The sequence below is a fragment of the Tremella mesenterica genome, assembly GCF_000271645.1.
Source record: "Tremella mesenterica DSM 1558 unplaced genomic scaffold TREMEscaffold_15, whole genome shotgun sequence".
Classification (NCBI taxonomy): domain Eukaryota; kingdom Fungi; phylum Basidiomycota; class Tremellomycetes; order Tremellales; family Tremellaceae; genus Tremella; species Tremella mesenterica.
The window spans coordinates 40,963-62,974 of NW_006711239.1; the positions used below are offsets into that span (position 1 = coordinate 40,963).

At 47.5% G+C, this 22,012-nt stretch overlaps 9 protein-coding genes across 9 annotated transcripts; 5 read left to right on the forward strand and 4 right to left on the reverse strand.

Annotated features, from left to right (window-relative positions):
* Positions 1–26: 26 nt before the first annotated feature.
* Positions 27–975, forward strand: TREMEDRAFT_65527 (uncharacterized protein; the record flags this gene model as incomplete). The annotated part of the gene is made up of 4 exons (XM_007007693.1): positions 27–54; positions 79–123; positions 181–227; positions 370–975. The coding sequence occupies 4 exons, from the start codon at positions 27–29 to the stop codon at positions 973–975; spliced, it is 726 nt and encodes a 241-aa protein (XP_007007755.1).
* Positions 976–1,237: 262 nt separating this feature from the next.
* TREMEDRAFT_65528 (uncharacterized protein) lies at positions 1,238–2,411 on the reverse strand (the record flags this gene model as incomplete). Its single annotated transcript, XM_007007694.1, has 4 exons — positions 1,238–1,366; positions 1,526–1,779; positions 1,967–2,276; positions 2,379–2,411. The coding sequence occupies 4 exons, from the start codon at positions 2,409–2,411 to the stop codon at positions 1,238–1,240; spliced, it is 726 nt and encodes a 241-aa protein (XP_007007756.1).
* Positions 2,412–3,334: 923 nt separating this feature from the next.
* On the reverse strand, positions 3,335–4,011 carry TREMEDRAFT_70186 (uncharacterized protein; the record flags this gene model as incomplete). The annotated part of the gene is made up of 2 exons (XM_007007783.1): positions 3,335–3,573; positions 3,690–4,011. 2 exons carry the CDS (start codon positions 4,009–4,011, stop codon positions 3,335–3,337), a joined length of 561 nt encoding a protein of 186 aa, XP_007007845.1.
* A 285-nt stretch (positions 4,012–4,296) lies between these two features.
* TREMEDRAFT_35179 (uncharacterized protein) lies at positions 4,297–5,697 on the forward strand (the record flags this gene model as incomplete). The annotated part of the gene is made up of 4 exons (XM_007007640.1): positions 4,297–4,370; positions 4,435–4,529; positions 4,702–4,980; positions 5,198–5,697. Coding segments are annotated over 4 exons (948 nt in total), but the record flags the coding sequence as incomplete, so codon positions are not given.
* Positions 5,698–5,920: 223 nt separating this feature from the next.
* TREMEDRAFT_70187 (uncharacterized protein) lies at positions 5,921–9,480 on the reverse strand (the record flags this gene model as incomplete). Its single annotated transcript, XM_007007784.1, has 10 exons — positions 5,921–6,086; positions 6,150–6,286; positions 6,442–6,680; positions 6,821–6,920; positions 6,962–7,053; positions 7,109–7,180; positions 7,225–7,387; positions 7,500–8,450; positions 8,943–9,170; positions 9,412–9,480. The coding sequence occupies 10 exons, from the start codon at positions 9,478–9,480 to the stop codon at positions 5,921–5,923; spliced, it is 2,217 nt and encodes a 738-aa protein (XP_007007846.1).
* A 299-nt stretch (positions 9,481–9,779) lies between these two features.
* TREMEDRAFT_35099 (uncharacterized protein) lies at positions 9,780–13,524 on the forward strand (the record flags this gene model as incomplete). The annotated part of the gene is made up of 9 exons (XM_007007634.1): positions 9,780–10,554; positions 10,603–11,144; positions 11,190–11,287; positions 11,329–12,104; positions 12,192–12,310; positions 12,356–12,428; positions 12,547–12,762; positions 13,029–13,319; positions 13,442–13,524. 9 exons carry the CDS (start codon positions 9,780–9,782, stop codon positions 13,522–13,524), a joined length of 2,973 nt encoding a protein of 990 aa, XP_007007696.1.
* Positions 13,525–14,362: 838 nt separating this feature from the next.
* Positions 14,363–15,739, forward strand: TREMEDRAFT_74773 (uncharacterized protein). The gene is made up of 5 exons (XM_007007785.1): positions 14,363–14,428; positions 14,578–14,828; positions 15,019–15,097; positions 15,185–15,278; positions 15,485–15,739. Exons 1-5 carry the CDS (start codon positions 14,414–14,416, stop codon positions 15,604–15,606), a joined length of 561 nt encoding a protein of 186 aa, XP_007007847.1. The 5' UTR covers positions 14,363–14,413; the 3' UTR covers positions 15,607–15,739.
* Positions 15,740–15,810: 71 nt separating this feature from the next.
* TREMEDRAFT_35119 (uncharacterized protein) lies at positions 15,811–18,244 on the reverse strand (the record flags this gene model as incomplete). The annotated part of the gene is made up of 9 exons (XM_007007638.1): positions 15,811–16,132; positions 16,166–16,419; positions 16,464–16,755; positions 16,915–17,106; positions 17,255–17,343; positions 17,387–17,507; positions 17,738–17,912; positions 17,970–18,111; positions 18,182–18,244. 9 exons carry the CDS (start codon positions 18,242–18,244, stop codon positions 15,811–15,813), a joined length of 1,650 nt encoding a protein of 549 aa, XP_007007700.1.
* Positions 18,245–18,860: 616 nt separating this feature from the next.
* TREMEDRAFT_45759 (uncharacterized protein) lies at positions 18,861–21,974 on the forward strand. Its single transcript, XM_007007669.1, has 7 exons — positions 18,861–19,286; positions 19,381–19,535; positions 19,713–19,887; positions 20,077–20,342; positions 20,455–20,649; positions 20,764–20,944; positions 21,102–21,974. The coding sequence occupies exons 1-7, from the start codon at positions 19,062–19,064 to the stop codon at positions 21,897–21,899; spliced, it is 1,995 nt and encodes a 664-aa protein (XP_007007731.1). The 5' UTR covers positions 18,861–19,061; the 3' UTR covers positions 21,900–21,974.
* Positions 21,975–22,012: the final 38 nt, after the last annotated feature.

A 22,012-nucleotide genomic window follows, 5' to 3' on the forward strand; every position in this document is an offset into this window, starting at 1 on the left:
TCTCCCCCCTTGCGTACCTTGTCAAGATGGCATGGATCTTCATCGCCATCACTAGTTCGTTCGCCCGCTGACGCCCAGGAGACTTCAACCAGAATTCCTATCGTGTGGTCTTACCAGTGGTAGGTAAGCGGCCAGGTCGAGGATTCATGGGTCTGCGCGAGGAAGTGTTACTTGAAACAGACCAACGTGCGGACATCGATATGCTCGTCAAAGTCATCAAAGATATGGTACGTTGTTGACAGAGTCATTGTGACAAGCTTTCATCACCTCCGATTGACACATATCGACTGAAAACCACCTCTGCACTCGCCGTGTCTTACGTTCCATTGGTACAAGGGATCTTCTGTAAGATATGAGCTGACTTTTTAGGCTGGAACTCCCAATGGACCTATAGCGGTTCGACACATTCGGAACAACCCTCTTGATCAAGATGAAGGCCTTCGACTCGTCTGGCCACGTATCCATGACCCTAAGGCTCCTAAAGTTCAATCGTACCCTACGCCGGATACACCTACTCGTCCATTCGATACCAACGGCGGAGTTGCTGCGACGGGCGTCGATCAGTTGCCAGAACAAGAGGAGAATCTAGATCAGATGGATTTGGAATCGGAAGATGAACATCCTCAAGCTAGTACACGAGGAGAAGCTGAAATGGCCGATTGGGTACGTCGTGATTTATGGATGACCCGGGGTGAAGCATATCCCTCTAGACCCGACGTGTTTGGGTGGTCGGATGGCTTGAATATGGCACAAGTCAATGCGTATAGCTTCAGACCACCATTACCCCCCCTTGTGGCTTTGTCAGCCCCTTCGCCAATGATGTACGCTGGCTCGTATGTTGGATCGGGAATGGAAGTTGACATGGGGTCTTTTGTTGAAGAGAAATATGATATGAAAAAGGTAGAGAACGTGGGAGGTCTAGCCACGCCTGTCAGTCCCATCCAAGGACAAGCTCCTCCTTGGCAGAAGGTTTAAGTGATTGTAGTTATTGCGTTGGTGATTCGATGGCGTATTTGTATGCGCTGAAGATATCAGCTACGCCAGTCAAGATGAGCTCCTAGGATAACTCGTCCCAATATGGCTCGTATGATTTGTTTAGAGTGACATAACCATTTTTTTGTAGACCTAGTATGAAACATGATTATACTTTGCATGTAGACAGAGCTTTCTCTGTGTTGATAGGATCTTGAATTTGCATACGAATAGGTGATGGGGATACTACTCGATTGACTGGAATTCATAAAGTGTTTGTCTGATATTTCCACCAGATCCGTGGAGCTAATCTCCAATCGTGCTTTTGTAAATCTGGATGGAAAACATTAAAGTCGTAACTCTCCAATCTATGAAGATATCTTTCTGCAGACACCTGAATGTCAGCATTGCCTCTTCATCGCTGTCAAAAATGAAGAATTCGAGATTGGTAGTGGTATCAGCTAGAGACAGCGATTGTGGCTAGGGGAGGGCGGTCTGAATTATGTACAAGTGGACCGCTGAACAAACAACAAGGATGAGTGAGGGAACTTACCGCATGTAAAAATAGAGGCATAGCTGATACTGGCTTGACTCTTCCTTTAGTACTCGTGAGATCTCTTCGAGCAGTAATCAATTCGTCCATACCCCTTGTTCCTATTTCCCAACAAGCATCCCGAACACCTCCAGCATCACCTCCACGACGATAAACTTCCTCCTCCACAATCGCATGTCTCGCACATACATCGGAGGGAATATTCAACTTTTTATGTGATACAGTGATAGGTATCGATCGTAGTAGAGTGACGACTGTTGAAAGATGTGAAAGATGAGATAAAGTGTGAGATAGATGTGCTGACTCTGGACTCGAAGGTGGGACAAGAATTGGAAGAGGACCTAATAGTAAGGAAGAAGAAAGTGGAGAATAGTTGTTTAAATGAGTTTCGAAAGTGAGAGAAGAAGGTGGATTAGCAATTTTTGAAGCCTAATAATAAACAAAATTTCAACGAATCCAATTTCCATCTCCAGACTAGATGGATCATACCATAAGTAGTTTGTTTATATAGCGCCAGTGAAGCGAAGTGGAGATGACTCCAATCGCGGATGACATTTCGTGTGCCTTGACTGAGATGATATTTCTGAACAGGTCGATGTTTGGCCATATCCGATAATAAGATGATTACAGGATGTTGAGTTACAGAACCGGTTTTGGTGAATGCAGAAGTTAAGGCGTCTCTCCAGAATTGATATCGGATAGCTGCAAGAGCAGGTTGAGTCAAAGTGGTGGATATCAGATGAAGTTCTAACTTGAAAAGTCAATTAACACTGTTTTATCTAATTTTGAACCTATTTAACTCGCATCTTCTTTACTTAGAAGATAATAGTCAAGCTAGAATACCATGACATACAGTGTGAAAAGATTCGTAAGAGTCGTCTCTCATGATACAGTAGAAAGTGGTAGATGATTAATGGGGGAGGAAGGGGGAGGGGGGGGGGGGGGAGCTCCCATTAAAAGCTCGCCCTGCTAAGAACCACTTCCTTTCTTGTTCAGGCCAAAAGTAACTACAAAGCCCTGCTTCGGGATCAAGTCGTTGTACTAAATTCTTACAATATGATAATGGTTCTTGTAAAATATCAGTTGAAGTGGAGTTATTTCGACGGGGATTAATTGATGTGATTTGATTGACCGATGGACGAGAATAACTTCTAAAAAGGTGACGGCCGTGACGAGCTTGTGAAAGGAGGGAAGGTATGAGGGAGTTGGCACGTTGAGATGACATGATAGAATCGAGAATGATACATGTACAGTGTATATGCAGAGTAACATCACAGCATGAGATGGAAGAAAGTCTACACTACTGACGTGGCTTTTCATATACAAGCTGGTCAGATTAGATTAGATAACACTTCTTGCAGTGTTCTTGCTTTCAGTGTGTCACGAATGTTTGCTCAACCAGGGGCTACCGGATGGAGGGCGAAAGGTCTAAGGACCAGGAATGGGTTATGTTATAGATTGAAGTTTAAGTTGGGTCATGTATATTTGTTACTTGCATCCTTCGACGAATGCCAATGAAAATAGCAGAGGGTTGTATGAATCACGACCTGTACACCTCATCGAGGTGGCATGCCAGTACGAGTACTCGAGTACTTGTGTGAAACGTCTTTATAGACAAGACCATTTGTTGCATCACAAAATTACATTTGCACAGTACATCCAAATGATGGATAATCTTACTCCTATGATGACACCCACAATCTCTCCATTATCATTCGACGCTTACCTGACTCTCAGCTACGTCCATCCTGCGATAATAATGACTCATGACTCACGACTCACTTGTCGTTGATATCAAACCATGAATTCCTAAGCATCATCAAAACTAAGTAAACCCTTATCCGCCTTCTTCTTTTTCCTTTTCCCTTTAACTGTATCTCCATCCTTATCCTTCTCCCCCTCTCCATGAATCTCACCACCGACGAGTTTCCGTTTTGACGAGGTTGATACGGTCGCTCGAGCTTTTTGGATTCTTGTTTGAGGATGTTCTTCCGTCTGCGATTTGATCATGGTCTCCTGTGGTGGTGAATCCTCATTTTTTCCAGAAGCTAGAAATCAGTAACCGAACATATGTTCAATCTCCATGACCTTGCCGAGTCGCATTCTAAGTAGATGGATACAGGAAAAGAAGTTTGAAATGAATATGGACCTAGTTTGAACTCACCTCGTTGTCTCTCCCGTTTAAGCTCATCGGCATTTAAATGTCTACCTTGTTTAAGTACTACCACCTGAGGTCCATCTTCCCCTCCACCGTATGACTCTTCCCATTCATCTTCTTCACCTGGATCTTCTTCTTCATTATCACTACCTTTGGCCCAACGTCCTTCTCGTGGTCTACTGGGAAGAGGTTCGCGGTTATTACTGCTCTGACCATTTTGATGAGGGGGGGATGTTGGAACCTTTCCAAAGTTTTGTAGAAAAGAAGGTTTTTGAGCGACGTAGGTCAGACCTGAAGAGTATTGTTGACGTGTGGGATCTTTCGGCATTATACGGATATGTGATTGTTTCGTTGCAGGGTGTAGAACAGCTCTGGGTAGATGAAGTGAAGTAAGTAGTGAAAGAGGAAGGAAAGTAGACGAAACCTCCACTTTCGGCGTTCACACCGATCAAAGCCGAACGTACTTGCTCTATTTCTGACAAAAGCTTACTTACTGTACCCTTCACATATCTCGTAATGTACTCGATACTACTGCTCTACAACTACTGTATCTCTCACACTGCGATCTTGGTCAGTTAAGATTGTGATTGACATCTCATAGGTCATTCCGGACCAACGTAAAATCACAATGGCCACATTATTCGCAAAGGCGTCTTTTGACGTCGCTGCGTATGTTGCTGCCAGACCGTATGTCATTTTCGTCTGTTGTATCGTAGAGGTTCTACCGGAGCAGAATGATGTTGAAATACAGTACATACCCTCAAAAACTATACGACTTGATATACTCTTACCACTCATCGAATGGAGGTAAATTCGATCATGCTCTCGATCTCGGTTGTGGTCCTGGTATGTCTTTCATTCTAACTTTCCTCCACCCTTTCTATTCACTCACATCCCTCGATCCGGACTTCTGAAGATGGAAGATATGTCGAGTACAAATAAAGTGTTCGAATCATCATTTGAAGAGAGCTTGAAGTAGTAGTAGTAGTAATAATAGTAGTAGCTGACATTCTCACAGGTTTCATAGCTCTCAATCTAGCTCAACGATTCCCTAAAGTTACCGCTCTCGACACATCTGTCAAAATGCTTTCATCAGCATTACAACCTCCCCCATCCTTCACTCAAATCAATTACCAAGTCTCTTCAGCTGAATCAATATCCACCGCACCAGGTTTAGAAAAAGGTGTAGATTTGGTGATAGCTGGTCAAGCGGCACATTGGTTTGATCATTCAAAAGTTTGGAAAGAATTATCAAGAGTTGTTAAACCTAAAGGGACAGTAGCTTACATCGTGAGTAGTAGAGTATCATTTCAATTCATATCCTCATCATCTTGTATCAAACATTAATAAATCTTCTATCTTTTCACATTGAGGATTTCCGAGTACTTCTTCAGGGTTTCTGAGAGGGTTGAAATAAGTTCGAACGTTGATAGATTAGGGTTACGCAGAAATGACTTTCCCTCAATATCCTAAATTGAACAAAATGATTCATCATCATTCTTCTTCCGTTCTAGGTCCATATTGGTCTCAACCAGGTAGATCAATAGTTGAAGGATTATTAGATTCTATCCCTTTCCCAATTTACCCTTCTTCCACTTCTTTATCAATAGACCTTAATTCTCTTCCTTCACTTAACGGTGGACATCCGATTAATTCTACCATACAAGAACCTCTTCCACCCTCTGAGGAAATCAGAGATAGTGATCGTGATTGGGATAGTGATTGGGATTCCTCAACTGCTTTGAGACTCAAATCAAGTTCTAAAGGTCCATGGGCTTTACAGAAATCTTTTACTTGGGAAAATTTGGAAGAATATCTTCGTAGTTGGTCTTCATACGCTTCGTACCTTGATGCACATCCGGAAGAACGTCAATTTCGAGGAAAAGGTGCACAAGGGGATTTAGTGGATAGACTTCTGGTAAATCTCAAAACTTCTGTAGGGCAGCAGGGAGAAGCAAAAAACGGTGTAGAAGTAGCTTGGCCTGTGGTTTTAATGTTGATTAAAAAGAAATGATGGATACCCCTCAAAACGTATGAGGAAAATGTTGCATAACCAACAATCCATGATCCAGAGCAATTTACAACGGGTAGCAGACAAGATATTTAAAGCTACATCACTCGATTGTTTGATACTGAAAAATCTCACCTCACCCGGTGTATATACGTTAACAGCCGCATTTCCCTACTTCCCTTAAGCGTCGCGACCTCCCGTTACGATTACCCAACATCCCTCAACCTCAGGCGTAACCTATGGGGACCGAACTGATGGAGAGCCCACGGACGTTTTCAGAAACACCCTCTCTGGTCGTCGCTTGATGCGAAGTGACCCCTGGCGATACCATTTGCGGACTCATCTCACCGGATAGCCCCGATCCCGTGTCCTTCCACCCAACAAGACATTGCCTAAGATCATCCGAAATGATAGTTCTCGCAGGTGTACCCCGACTCGCTAGCGAACTGGCGGACCCTGCGCTCAATCGGCGACGCCGTAGGGTTGATTCACCCAATTCATCCAATGCGTTGTCATGATCCGTATCCTCGACCAAACCCCGAAAAGCGAGAAAGAGCACTTCAGCTTGGGCAAGGGTTGTATCAAGATCGATCTAAATCGTCAGTAACCCACTTGTAGTCTGGTTTGAACATTATTTGGACGACTACGGAACAAAGCGAGTGAACCACATGCAACGCCAAATGTGGTGTTGGTAATTGGGGAGGGAAAGAGCAGTCAGGAATCAGAGCCGTGTGATGGAACACTCACTGTACCGCTGAGGTCATTCGCATATTTCAACACTTCATCAAATTCTGTCAAGTACCGGATGATGACATCCCGGTGACTCTGCAGGATCGCCAATGCGACGAAAAGAACAAAGTCATTCGAGTAATAATTCGTCCATAAGATATCCCAAAGCTTGATCACCACGTCGAATGAGAACTCCCTTTTGAAAGCGATAAGTATCCATCGGAAGCAGAAGAAGAGATTGAGAGAGTCGGTCCGTTCTAAGACCAGTCAGCAAATACAACAAAGAGAATTGCTTCTCCAATCGTCAACATATGTGACCTCTCTTGGTACACCAATGAGCCATACTTCAAGGACAGAAATGAAGGCGAGGACAGGAGTATTGGCGTGAGGGGCTCACCCAAATGGGTATACAATTCCGGGTCCATCACTCTGATGAGCTGCTGCAAAGTGCTAAGCTTGTGCTTCATCCCACTCTGATCACGAAGAAAGTTGCTCTCCTGCTGATCAGCTTATGAACATTATGCAAACCTAAACTTACCAGCATCTGCATGATCCCCACTAACCCCCAGAAGGCATCGGCTTCATTTGCTCCAAATACGACGTAAGTGGGACTCAGCAAGTCTGACATGCCTGCAAGTCATCAGGCAGGCCGATGGAAAAGTGGGCGAACATCAACATGACCTACCTTGTACGTAGCCCAGCTCAGGACGATAGGTATGATACGTCATCAAAATCGTTCTCAGTGCCGCGATATGGGCTACTATTGAGCAGGGCTATCTCTACGTCAAAACAGTCGCTTACGATTGAGCGTGGCTTGACCCGCCTGGTCACCAGCTGTTTCCTCAGCGTCGTCTTCCCAGAAGAGGCGAGGATCTCCTGTACCAGGATCCCCCTCCCCCTGGACGACCGCCGATCCGGGAACCGCGTAGATTGCCTGTTGCCTGTCAGTCCTTCGGCAATCGACCTAGCGACAGGAACGTTTCGAATTCAGGAGAGAAAATGACAGAAAATAGGAACATTTTCGGGTGGAGATTTCATGATCAGCGAAGCTCTCTACTCTGGCAGGGTACACATACGTCTATCCGATGCCACTCGTCTTTCCACGAGTCGGTTCTCCGCGCATCTGCCTCTTCCTGCCACCGCTTTTTTAGTACGGCGTACTCGGTCCTCTTTTTCTCCAAAAGTTCGTGTCGCTCTTGCCGTCTTTTTGGTTGACCGGCCTCTCCTCCTCCAAGCCCGCCTACAGACCAGGGCACAACGCCGAGTAAAACTTCCCAGCCTTCCCTCCTCACGTGCTCGTTGCCGACTTCAGAGGCACTTGGAAGACCTCGCCTGAAAATCTCTCGTCTCACCCACAGCTCGTCTCGGCCTTGTGCAGCAAAGAGATCCCATTCCTTGGCCGTAATAGGTTGATGTGGCATGCGAGTAGGATGGGGTATGGGGCGCTTGGAGTTGGGACTGGTCAAGAGAGAGAAGACACCCAACGAACTGGCAAGATCCTCTGACCCCACTCGAACACTTTGAGCAAGGTCTGCGTGGCGTGTCACTTCATTCCGCCTGGCACGCTCCCCCTCCTCGGCCACAACGCGGGCCCAACGAGCGAGGTATAGTCGAGCGGCCTCAAACTCATTCGCCACGTCGCCGCCCCCTGCCGTCTTCGTAGTGCTTCGACCAGAGCGTTCCCATTCTCCCGAGGCGTTGACAAAATTTTGCACTATAGGTGGCAGATGAGGTACCATGGGTTGAGCAAGAGGGTGGGATAGAAGCTGCTGAGCCGTTTTTCGAGACAGGTTGGTCAAGGTGGACAGGCCGGTCAGAAGGGTCTGTTTGGGAGTATTCTGGCTAAGAACGGACGAGTTGGGAAAGAACGGTTTGGGAGGGTAAGGCGCCTGCTGCACGTCAGGCGGTGACGTTGTGTGCGAAGACTTGCTTGTCGACCGCGGGGGTACTGGATCCTCTACTGCGTGTTCGTGTACTTCTCGATCCGATTTCGTCGGATTTACAAGCCAAAGCTCGGCTCCACGCGACTGACCGGAGGCGATGAGACGCGACCTTAACAGGGAGGCGTTGGATTTGAGGAGGGCCAGGAATGGGGGGAAACCCCATTGGGACCGAGGGATCGGGCCGTCGGGAGAGTTCGGCGAAGGTGGGGACAGCAGGAGAGGGGACTCGTCGTCATGAAAGTATAGCGTGGGTAGAGATACGCCGCCAATCAGACTTTACTGGTCAGCTTGATTTAGACTACAGGAGAGGTTGACAGACTTCAGAGTGGCGGATCCATGCCAGTGAGATAAACTCGGCTTCGTTCGTCAGTCAGGACTCACCACATGGGGATGACTCACAGGGTAGACCAATATGCTATAAACGTCCGATAGTGGTATGGAGAATGCGTACTTCTCTCCTCTAGGAGGAGGCAAGGAAATAAAGACAAAACCTAACAGGCTCAGCTTGCATCCGGGGGAGAGGAACTCACCGTCCTCCTCTCTCTCGCTTGTTCCCTTCCCCGAGTTCTCGTCCACTCGCTTGTAGCTCTCCCGATCTTGTTCATTCATTTGCTCCAACAGTTCATTCGGGACCCAGGAAATTAGTATAGCCCCATTGGGCGGCTTTAGGGAGCCGGTGGACTCTGGGAGCGGGGCGGAGACGGGGGAGTCAGTTTGTACAATGGCCAAGTATCCAGATATGTCATCGTTGCGGTGTGAGGTAGGATGGATCGATACATGGGATTTGCAGTACAAGAGTCTTGCCTTTCTGTCTGTTGTGGAGGAGTACGAGGAAAGTTGAGATGAGTTTAGAGGAATGGAAGGGTGGGAAGCTGTCGATGGGGCCGAGAGATGTTCGTAGCCGTCCTTGGAGGAAGTGGGCGATGGGGCAGCGTTCTGGATCGACAAGGATGACATGCTGAGGAGAGAAGCATCGTCAAAAGAGGCTGTAGGGATTGTCTGGTCATAAGTATGGATTGCATTGGGATGGCAAGTGGCGACTAACCTCCGCCGGAGTGCCGGTCATGGTCCGACTTGGTGGGATGGTGGTATCGAACGCGCTGAGGAATTTCATGAGCACTGGGAGAGAGATGGCAGATTGTAGTGCCCGATATAGGGCACAAGACAGATACGGGCAGTGAGGATAATGGTGGGAACAAGGGGCATACAAGGGGGCAGAGTCTACAAGTAGTAGTATGGGCAGTGATAGAGTAGAGTAGCCTATACTTAGTAGTTGCGTCACCGGCATGAACTTGAGTGACCCCCCCATGTAAGATTGGCAGTCAAGCCCCGCCCCTTGCCGACGTGTCAAAAGCATTCCATGTCCCCTTGCTCGACCACAACTATAATCACCCTCCCCTCTACTATACCGTCATGCCTCCTCGCTCAAGGTATGCGGTAGATCCCAGTCTGATAGCGAACACCTTTCAGCCGGCCTATAATCAACCATCGTCCCATTCACAGCATCATCTCCCTCAACCTCCTCACCACCCTCACCTCCATCCAGATCTCGACCATCGTACCCCTTCCGTCAATGAATATGCTCCCTCGACTTCACGTCCCACTCACCACATCCAGTCTATACCAAATCAGGCTTCTTCTCCCTCTCCCTCTTCCCATCCTTCTTCACATGCTCCCCCCCATCACATACCTCCTCCCCCCCACTCTTTCGGGCCTGCCATCACTGGCCCCCGTAAACGCATAGATCCGGAGCAGGTGCCCAACCCTGTAGAGGCTCAAGAGCTTGATCAGAATCTGTACGATGACGACGACTTCTTGAGCTGCGACCCTCGTGGACTGATGCCTCTGTCTGGTACCGACTGGCGAGGAATCGACCAGGGCAATTCCCTACCCCGGCACTTACGGCCGACGCTCTTGAGCATACCCACCAACAGCCAATTACTCGAGACGACCGCCTTACCTCTTGGATTGATCGTGCAACCTTTTGCTCCGTTGAGATACGACGAGGCGCCGGTGCCATTGGTTTCCAATTGGACAGTCGGACAGAGCGCATTCGCAACTTCGCAGCAAGGCGATAATATTGGTCCACCCAGATGCGACAAGTGCCGAGCGTACATCAACCCACATGTTCGATGGGTCGAAGGAGGGAGGAAGTGGACCTGCAATCTTTGTTCGGCGATCAACCCCCGTCAGTGATTACTTGCAATGAACGAAAGTAACTTAACTGACAGATCAGTGCCCGATGCTTACTTCTGTCACTTATCCCCCAGCGGGCAGCGATTGGATCACGATGAACGTCCAGAGCTGTTGCACGGCACTGTTGACTTCGCTGTGCCGCAAGAGTATTGGTCGGAGCAGGCATTGGGATCGTTGTTGGACACGGCTGTAGATAATTCGGCCGCCAACCTCGCGTCGGCCGGTGACGCTCTTGCTACCACCGCAGTGGACCTCCTGGGAGGATTGCAGAATAGCTTGGGGCAATCTGCGCTCAGACAACCCAGCCCGGCTCATGGACATAAGAAAAAAGGGGCGGATGAACGATCAGTGAGGCGACCCAGACCGCTTGGGCGAGTCTTCGTGGTTGATGTGACGGGGCCAAGTGCACAGAACGGCGTCGTCAGAGAAGTCTGTGACGGAATCAGGCGAGCTTTGTACGGACAGAGACGGTCAGAAGACAGTAATGGTGACGAAACGGAGGCGGATGAAGGAGTCATTGGAGATGAGGAGCAGGTGGCCATCGTGAGCTTTGCAGAGTCTGTGGGCTTTTGGAACCTTTCGGTCAGTGAGCATATGAGACTCAGGAACTGCGAGCTAATCTACTAGCCGAGTCTTCCTGCCCCCTCATTGATGGTTGTGAGTGACTTGGACGACATGTTTGTGCCTCTCATCGATGGTTTTCTGGTATCTCCGCGACACTCGCGGTGCGTGTTGGTCTTGCTGAGAAACCGAGCTGACGCCAAAGAACTCAAATCGAGTCACTCTTAGATCTTCTGCCTAGCATCGCCGGGTCTCAGCCTGAAGGGAACCAGCCGGCCGCGGGAGCCGCTGTCAGAGGAGCTTTAGCAGGCTTACGCATGCGGGGCGGCCAAATCAACCTCTTTCTCGCCTCCCTTCCTACACTCGGCCCCGGCAAGCTCGACCGACGAGAAGACCCCACCGTTCAGAACACCGATAAAGAGCGCACATTGTTCACATCTGCGGATCCATTCTGGCGAAACACGTCTGAAGAACTTGCCGAAGCGGGGGTGGGCTGTAACGTGTTCTTCTTCCCTCAGCAGTATATCGATGTCGCGTCAGTTGGAACTCTGTGTTCAGTCACCGGTGGAGAAGCTTTCTTTCATCCCAAATTCTCCCCCGTGAGAGATCGGGAGACGCTGCAAGACGAACTCAAACGAGTGTGTACCCGTGAAACCGTCTACAATGCCACGGTACGGATTCGGTGCAGTACCGGTCTGCGTGTCGCCGACCACATCGGTAACTTTTATCAGAGGTCTTTGACTGATCTCGAGTTCGGAACGATCGATGACGCCAAAGCATTTGCGGCTGTACTGAGGCACGATGGTCATAAGCTGGACGAGAGGAGCATGGCATACGTGCAGGTAGCAGTGCTGTACACGAGTGCAAATGGTGAGAGGAGAGTGAGATGTTTAAATCTGAGCTTGGCCATGACTGCTTTGATCGGCAACGTCTTTCGCTTCGCCGACTTGGACGCCAGCGTGACACTTTTCATGAAAGATGGTAAGTACACAGTCTCACTTCCATCTCCCCACTTGTACTGTCTATCGGTTCCCTTTTCTCTTTCCTGAAATCATGGCTGACGTGAAGCCGTTTCTCAAATGCCATCGAAAGGCTTGAGAGACATCAGGAAGGCCTTGACCGATCGATGCAATCGCGTGTTATATATGTACCGCCGTCACTGCGCACCGGCGGTCGCGGCAGGGCAAGTGAGTGATAGACATACTCTTCAATAATGTACGAGCTGAGTCCAGCTCATACTGCCAGAAGGCTTCAAGCTTTTACCCCTGTATACCCTTTGCATGTTGAAGTCCAAACCTCTGAAGGGTATGTCACTCTCTTTCCTTCCCCCTGCCCGTTCTGTGTCCTCACTCCGAAGTTGCCAGTGGTTTTCTGCGCGGTGCTGGCTCGTTTTCTCTGGAGCGAAAGAAAGGCTCACCATCAGGTGGCAATGTGACTTCCGACGTTCGAGCGCATTATATGCGGGTATTCTCGTCCCTCTCGGTTATCAACACAATGAACCTTCTATACCCACGGCTTTTAGCTATTCATGATCTCTCACCTGACGCCGGATTCCTTGGTCCGAACGGCCGTCTGAGGATGCCTGCGTTCATGCGAGCAAGTTACGCGTATATGGTAGCTGAAGGAGCTTATCTGTTGAGTGAGTGGTGACTGTATCTCCCAGATCACTCTGAATGTCATTCCATGCTTCCACCATCCCTGCAATTTGTGTGGGGCAATGACTTCCCATATGCGCCTCCGTTGTTGTTTCGATTATGATATCGCGTTTCCCTGATCTTCCTATGTCCACTAAATCCCAACTTTTTCCACGATTAGATGCAAAATGGTTTGAAAGAGTGCCGGATCGGGCATGAGCATGATCACCTCCAGCTCTTGTACTACTTGCCGTGCTCGGCTAACGGGTAGGTAACGGAGAGTCAGCCATGATCTGGTTCGGCGCTTCGGTATCCCCACAAATCATTGATGATCTATATGCCGTCGAAGCTCTCGAAGAGTTGGATCCACGGATGACTCGATTACCGAAACTGCCCACGCTGCTTTCGACGCAAGTACGCAATATTCTCACTCACCTGGAACGTTTGGCCGGGCATAGTTTACAGGTGATCATAGTTAGGCAGAATATGGATGGGATGGAGATTGAGTTTGCAAATCAATTAGTGGAGGACAGCAACAATGACGCATTAAGTTACACAGATTGTGAGTTTGTCTTTCTCTTCCACGTTTTCCTTCGCAATGGAAGACCTCAAACTCTATCAGTGCTGTTTAGGATGGCTTCGTGAGGTAGATATGGGATCCGTCAGCGTCGGACTGATGTACAGATCTCATGACCGCACATAAAAGCATTACGAACGAACTGAGCGGCGGGACGAGCGAGGGTTGGAAGGCGCCTTGGTCTTCCTAGCATTTCATGTCATGGCCCTTGTTATGATGCGTTTAGGCTGATTTGAAACTGATCACCACTGACGTCTAATACAATGCTACTGAGTGGCTTGAGGGGGTGGTAGTGAATGTAATGTGCTTTGACTCTTTGGCGGAACAAATGGTGATTGACTAGCGCTGAAGCCATTCCACAGTTCAATCTTTCTCCGCGTTTCCCTCGACATTTGTCACTGATCTCAGCCGGCTTGACTGATGACTTGTCATGTCATCATCACTTCCATCCAGCCGTCAGCCGTCAGACAATGCTTCCCCTTCCACCATTTACCAAACAACTCATAGATAGTTCTGACCATACTACGGGCAATGGGGACTAGTGGATGAACGGTATATGTACAAGGATGAGTGATGATGGGCGTTCCAAGGTGAGATGAAGTTACTTTGGTGAGGGTGAGACAGCTGAGGAGGTGTGAACCTCTGGAGAAGAGACCGGATAGTGAACCCGCGATTTTATACCGTCCTGAAACGCTCGATTAACTACTCAGCTGCTTAATGGGCACGATCAACGGGGGAAGTTTCTCGAGAACGGTGTCTTCATGAGCGACGCAGTAGGTGCAGCTTTCTGCTTTGTACTTCTGTGGTCATTGCTGTACCTCGTTTATAGGAGAGGGTGGTAGTGAGGGCATAGAGTAAGAGTTGCATGTGTTCTTGGTGTTTTTATGTAAGTATGGGAAAGGCAGTGGTTGTTAGTAGGGTGGCGATGACATCATCGACGTTCCGGCCAAGAGATCAGTGCGTTCTTCCACGTTGAAATCAACTCGCTCACATCCCTTTGTCATAACTCTTTACTACAACTTACCATACTCGAGTACTTATCTCAGACCACGTATACCTAGTTAAGAAAGAATATCAACATGCAATCTGTCGTCGTAAGTGACTTTCTCTACCCTCTCCTCTTTCTGTGGTTGTGTGCGACGGAGGGGCCGTTCCTCACATAGGTAAGCTATGAGTCTGACTTGGAATGCTCATCACGGATTTCTGTTTCAAAGCTGTGTCCCACTTATCCACTGACATTCAGGACGCAGCTACTTCCGCAGCCAACATCGCAACTACTCATGCTCAGAATATAGCTTCTGCAGCAGTCAATGCTGTCGGCTATGGAACAGAACAAGTCTCAAACGAACATGAACATGATCATGATCATCGAGTGGACCTACCACCCGACGCACAAGTCAGCGATATAATCAAAATGGACTCTGATGGTTTATCAGTTTTTGAAGATGAAGAAGTTAGACATGAGATTTTGGTCAAACTTAATAAACTTGCCGTGTGAGTTTATCTTTTCTCTTATTCCTTCTTACTCACCTCACCATCTCATTACAAGCATCGGCTTCCCCTTCAAAACCAATCCCTTTGAGACAGTCGAGTGATGGTTTTGGAGTATCAACCTTGTACACCGATGACATATGTCGGGCAAAGCCACTATTCGTCCTATACAAGGATTTGGACTGACTCACAGCGAAGATGTCCGACATGGACTTAAAGAGGTCGCTGCTCTTGATCTTGTAGTGGAAGGTGGAGTGAACAAAGGTATTTCGGTGAGTTTATATTAACATTTACCCCACACTCATCATGTCGGTTCGTAGTTCGGTATGTCCAATGGGGACTTGAAAACTAACGGCAAGTATTACCACCCGAAACGTTTCTTCAAAGTTCATCGTCCTATGGGAATTGATTATATCGGTGAGATTGAGATAGAGGCAGGAAAGAGCATTCATGGTGAGTCATCTAGTTACTTCGAGTGACAATCACTACCAAAACTTGTCATCTTCCTCCATAGCTTGCCTTCATAGCTTGTCTGGTCAGGCAGGCGATGGACCACTCAAACAGTATCCTTTGGCTTGGATGGTGTAATCTTCACTCAACTGGTCTATCCTGATTTTCTTCTCTTTCTCCACCTTGTTTTGTCATAAGCTCACTCAAAGTCCGATGCCACAAAGCTGGTGCTGGTGGAAAGACAACATTCCATTCTATCGACACCCGTCCCGGCGAGGAACACGGTGCAGTCTTCGTCACTGGAGAACCTATCAAATGGTTCGAATATTAAGTTAACACTACTCGTACTGCAAATTATGACGATCGACGATTAGTCCGAACATGAATTGACCAGAATGAGAAATGGAGGAATATGAAATGATGTACATTGAGGAATTATGATCTGATGCAATCTGTGTTTGTCCACGAAGTATGAAAGTACGAGTATAGTACAATCTATCCGTTCTCAGTCTCAAACAAAAAACGGAAATGGAATCTACCATCCGCCGTTCTTCTCCACCAAATGTCCAGTACTCTGTTTCCATTTATGTCCCTTAACATTACCAGCCTTCACAGGAGCTTTACGTGAATGATGTTTTCTTTCTTCTTTACTACGATGTTTCCCCACTTCGGCCCGAATAGCAGCTTGCACCTCGTCTCGTGATGATGTTTTCAAATTGATCCTATGTTGAGCATCCCGTTTTCGTGTCCCGGTAGGATACTCTGAAACGGGTGTTTCATCTGAGATAGCGATTGAATTTTCTTCATCTGATTCTCCTTCATTTCCTTCACTACCAACATCTCTGACTTGTTCTTCCCTTGGAATACCATTGTATTCCAATTCTCCAGACATTTGACCACCGAGATTTGTGTACAGTTCCTCATTCACATCATTACCTAGAGCTTTATTCAATCGCATTCTTTCTAATTTGATCGCCAATTGTCTCTGGAAATGATCTTCGTCAAATGTAGTATCTTCCTCCTTTTGATCTTCGTCAATTTCGACTACCTCTTCCTCTTCCTCATCCTCTTCCTCTTCAAAGTCACTGTCTTCATCATCATCACTATTATCTTGTTCAGGTACATCCATCATGCGTATCATATGCTGACTATCAGTACTTTCCAAGTTTGGGAATGAGCTAAACTCACATCCTCCAATTCTCTAGCTAACGTGCCACCAAATCCACTGGCTTCCACTTCTAAATCAAGTCTCTTATTGTTCCCTCGGCTTGTACTTGCGAGCCCGGTGGTATTGTTTGCAGATCCTTGTACTTCTCCCTGGGTAGGTTCAGAAGCACCTTCTGGTCCTACTTGCTCGAAAGATGTAGAAGTGTCGTCCTGATTTGCCAAAACATCTGCCCAAGTGGGCCAAGATAATCCTTCATATTTGTATCGACGTCGGAAATACCGACGGATACAATTGACATCACGATTGAAAAAGCTTTCGTCAGCACATACATGATACATTCAAGTATCCGTTGATGAGTCACGAATGACTTCGTAAAATGGCTCTTCGGGAGGAATGATTGAAGTAGACACAGGGAGGATTTGGAGATGGAGGGAAAAGGAGATATGTAGATTGAAAGATGAAGACACTCACTACTCAGCATTTCGATGTCGCGTACTGACCATTTGAGGGAAATCAATCACAACTGGCTCACCATCTTTCTTGACGATGATATTAAACTCGTTGAAATCACCGTGGATGAGACCATGGTTTGCTAGTCGGACGATCAACTCCATGAGCTTCGCGTACAGATCCGAAGGCGATTCAACGGCTTGGATTTGACGTCTGGCATTAGTTTGGTTCACCTCATCGATGACACACAAATATGTTTTCCGGTCATCGCTATATCTCTAAGGCGACTATGTATGGGTGATCCAGACGCTCGTAGGGTGGAATTATACTCAAATGATGCGAAAGGAATGGTGACACTCACAATGGGTATCCATCAATGAGAGACATGACGATACAATGTCGGACTTGATCAATAGGGACCGGTACAGGAAAGTCATTAGCATGCAAAACCTAACACGTCAGTCCTTGAAGTCGATGTTCTGACATGACATACTTTCATGAAAGCGAATTCCTTTTGAGCGGCCAGACGACTGAGCTGCATCCATGAAGCCGATGTTCGATTTCCCAGGTAGTCACGTTTACTCTTCACTTGTCGAAATGATATTCTCCCGAGTCTGTCAAGTCAGTGGGAGATGAACGAATAAAAAGGTTTTTCCTCTGTTGCCATATGGCTGATTATCCTTCCTCGAATTGGTACTGGACAATAATTCTTCCGCATCACAATGCCCACCTCGCTTGATGGTCGTCATCGCCGTACATCATGTTTACACAATGCTCGTATCGAGTGGATTGTAAAGGTGATCTATCTCAGACATTCCGAATCGAAAAATGAGCTCAAACTCACCGATGCATTTTCAAAACTCTCCGGTGATCTGATTCATCCACCACGACGTGAATATCTGACTCTTTACCAACTCCTATCTTCTGGCCGACAGCATAGACCGATGGCGGTTTTCTTCTGGAGAAAGTTCGAAGAGCCAGGTAATCCAGTCCACCATAAGTGAGACGAAAACCTTCATCTGTTTGAACTCAGCTAACTGTTTCTCTGGCCTTAAGAAGATGATGTTGATACTCACATTTGGCGCCTTGGACCCTCGCTACTAGATTTCTCTTTGCTAAATCAGATAAAGCCTTGTTGACGTTACCTCCTCTAAGTCCGGAAATCTCCGCGATGGAAGAGGTGGGCACGACTTCATGATCCCTTGAGCCCACTTCGACCTAAGCGCCGTCAGCCAGGTCCCTCGAGCGCTTGAGAATGGTAAGTAAAAGCGACATGGAGGTGACTTACAGCTGTGAGAACCTTGAACTCGTCGTTGGTTATATAGCGAAGATCGGTAGCGTCCAATCTCATACTGCTTGAAGATGATGGAAAGAAAGAGACGACCAAAAATTCGTACGGAGTTGAGGCTCAAGCGGGGCCCCGCGGACTGCGCGTACACTTAGGATCGAACCCCATCCCTGCCCTGCATGCACTTGCTTCATGTGTTATGAACGCCTGCCACGGTCATCTGTGCAGATGAATACATGTGAACATGAACATGACATGCATGAGTGGCCTAGGAGCTTTCAATCGTCTTAGGCGAGACCGAGTGGTGGGCGTGGGTGCTGGAGGGGCGGAAGCAAATGAGCTCGGCTAGGTAAAGTGCATGGATCGCCGACGCCAAGTCCGAGAAACCGCCCATCCATCCGTCCGTCGATCGTCGCATATCTCCCCTGCAGCCTGCATCCCCTGTCTACATCATGCACATACAGCCACCCTTGGCACCCGCTGTGACCTGCATGCACATAACCCCCCTCCCTCCCCTCGAGGTACCGAACATGCTCCCTCCATCCACCCAAAAGTCCAATCATCGTGTGCGTGGCTGCGGGGGGACGAGACGCTTTCGGCCGCCGGCTGATCGGCCACGTCGGTCACTGCTTCACCGCAACTACTTACTTCTAGTTTAAATTCACCTAACAACCACTAGGTCTAGCTGTGATTTTCGACTTTGCACTACTAGGTACTCTTTCCTCGACTGGCTATATCACCGCTACAAGGCGTCTCGAGCACAGCTTGAATGGAATGACATAAAGGAGCGGTCTCTGTCTCTTGTTTTTCCCATCTTGGTTCTACTGTGTCACGACCAATCCACCCCTATCAACTTCTCATTTCGGTGGCAAGTCTCGTGATGATCTCGAATATCGTATTACCCATATTACTCCTTTTGTCTCCTTGCTTAGGTATTCACCTCAATGATAATATCAAGAGGAAGATCGCTTTGGAATCATTGAACGATGTGCGTCGAGCGTTGGGCGCCTTGCCTGGGGCTAGGCAACTTCCGTTTGGTGGCTCTGATTATGCGCCGTACAGAGTATCTTGCCCGGATAATTTTCAATGGATAAGGCCTGCCGATGTGAGTAAGATTCTGCTTGTACGACCATCAGCTCTTCACCCTTAGACATCTTTCTCTATACCATGGGTCCTTATCGGCCACAATTGACATGCAGGGAATTGGTTCAGGAGAGGCAGCTTTTTTACAACAACGCAAACAAGTGACCCAACCCGCTATCAACAGCATGTTGAGCAAAGTCAACCTCACATCACCTCCGAGGTTGCCAATTCTAGGAGTTGCGCTATCAGGAGGAGGGTATAGGGCCATGCAGTGAGTTTTTCTTCAGCAACTCCCCCACTGGTTTTTTACACTTGCTCTGATAGAACGAAAGGCGCAGATGATAAGAATGACAACTGCACCGAGCCGAAGCTAGACGGATGATTGCGGGACCAGTTTGTGTGGGATCCAGTAAACTGCGCAGACTTTTTGTAGCATACTGACTAACAGGGTCGGGAGCGGTATGGTTCAAGCCCTTATGGCGAATTACCCCGAGTCTGCTACTTCTGGACTGGGAGGATGGCTGGACGGAATGGCTTACATGGCTGGGTTGAGTGGAGGCTCTTGGGCCACTGGAAGTTTCATGATCAACGGGGGTAGATTACCGACAGATCTTGTCAACGATGTGAGATTTTTCCCCTCAGCCTTCCCATGTGCCTTTTCTGCCCTCCACAATATTGAACCCATAGCTACCTTCATCGTTCCATTGAAAGACTGTTGTGAGAGGGGATCAACCGAATGTCCCATGAGATATTAGGTATTTCCCGGGACATACAGTATTACTTTTGAAATCGAGTTTTCGCTAATGAGGAAGGTTTGGAATCTCGCCTCGGACTTGGTCGTACCTTCCGATGACAAGTTGACTTTCTACTACGACTTGGTTTCAGAAGTCAACGCAAAACAGGGTACAGGTTTTCAAACGCAAATCACCGATTTATGGGCTTTAGCACTTGGGAATCATCTTTTACCACCTCAATACAGGTTGGACACAAGCCCCAATGTCACTTTTGCTCAATTACCCGCTGTTGTTCCTGCCTACGCCAACGCATCTTTACCCATGCCTATAATCATATCTGTTGAGTGAGTGGTCTTTCAATTCCCTGTGAAATATCTCTTCCTAGGTTTCGCCCTGCTGCCACAGTATCATAACTTTCACACATTACGGAAGCGATTGGAGTAGCTGAGACGATAGACGTGCACCCGGAACCACTGTCATTCCTGAGAATTCGACCGTCTATGAGTTCACACCGTACGAATTTGGTAGTTGGTCTTGGGGTAACACTTCCAAGACTGTGGGTGCCTTCACATCTATTGAATATCTTGGTAGTTCGTTGGACAATGGGCAACCAAACGATACCACTTGCTTCAAAGGATTTGACCAGCTCTCGTGAGTATACTTATTTAATGCGTGATGGCTTTCTTCTCATCTCATCTGTTGTTGTCATTCATACCATGACTGATAGGACTTCTAGCATGATGTAAGAGCATGACTAAATAGCAGTTTCGTCATGGGTACTTCTTCCACACTTTTCAATAACGCCATCATTGAATTAGACTCTGCCAATGCCAGCTCTGTGGTCGTCGATGCTGCGACGGCCATCTCGGAGGCCTTGGGTGATGCTGATAACGATGTTGCATTGTATCCCAATCCATTCGCCAACTGGAACGCTTCGAACAACCCCGTGAGTTTTCTTCTACACCCTCTAGCTGCTTCCCCCCCCCCCCCCCTCCCCCTCCTTTTCTTCCCCTGGATGATTCGTTGGCATGTGTTGAGGTATCCTCCCCCGAATCGTGGGAATGGGCTGCAAGCGTACTGTAGTGAATCAGAGCTGACAGAAGAATGCGGATTCACAATATATAACCCTTGTTGATGGAGGGGAAGATAATCGAAATATACCTGTCGAACCTCTTCTCATCCCCGAAAGAGCAGTCGATGCTATCTTGGCATTCGATTCATCTGCCGATACACCTTATTCATGGCCTAATGGTTCTTCACTAGTAGTGACATATCAAAGTGCAATGATTCACACCTCAGATTCCTCTCCCAACCTTCGTATGCCACCTGTACCATCAACAAACGGTTTTATCAACGGTGAATTAAACACTAGACCAGTTTTCTTCGGTTGTAACGATACAGAACTTTCCTCTCCTATAATAATTTACGTTCCATCATACCCTTGGAGTACACCTGCTAATTATTCAACACTTCAATTACAATATGATAATTCAACTGCGACTCAATTAGTCTTAAATGGTTTAAGAAGTTTGACTTTAAATGGTACTGTCCGAGAATGGCCACAATGTTTAGCTTGTGCTTTATCCGATAGATCATTTGGATATACCAGTCAAAATAGAAGTTCGGTATGTCAAAAATGTTTTGATAGATGGTGTTGGGATGGAAAAGATAATACCACCCAACCAGCGAGTTATGAACCTAGAGTTGGCAGTGTACCAAATTGGTTGGTGGAACAAGGATTGGCGAATCAGACAACGACTTCAAGTGGGACTTCAAGTTCGGCTAGTCCTTCAGCTAGTGGGAAGAATTCAGGAGCTAGTCAGGTCAAGGTGATGACGTTGGGTGGACAGATTCGTATCTTGTTGACGATGGGATTGATGGTGATGGTGATGATAGTGTAGGGAATTGGACAATTGAACAAATCTGTTTTTCTATGTGTTAGTAGACATCAAGCATGGCATTATTCTTTTTGTGTGAAGGACATTACCTCAGCACATCGAATATGTCTACAGTT

Excerpts from the sequence above, each read along its gene's own strand:
- TREMEDRAFT_45759 (XM_007007669.1), top strand. The coding sequence starts at position 19,062 with ATGATCTCGAATATCGTATTACCCATATTACTCCTTTTGTCTCCTTGC. Across the intron at positions 19,287-19,380 it reads AATGGATAAGGCCTGCCGAT|GGAATTGGTTCAGGAGAGGC; the intron begins GTGAGTAAGATT and ends ATTGACATGCAG. Across the intron at positions 20,343-20,454 it reads CCTATAATCATATCTGTTGA|ACGTGCACCCGGAACCACTG; the intron begins GTGAGTGGTCTT and ends CTGAGACGATAG.
- TREMEDRAFT_74773 (XM_007007785.1), top strand. Across the intron at positions 15,098-15,184 it reads GAGTGAACAAAGGTATTTCG|TATTACCACCCGAAACGTTT; the intron begins GTGAGTTTATAT and ends ACTAACGGCAAG. Across the intron at positions 15,279-15,484 it reads GGCAGGAAAGAGCATTCATG|TCCGATGCCACAAAGCTGGT; the intron begins GTGAGTCATCTA and ends GCTCACTCAAAG.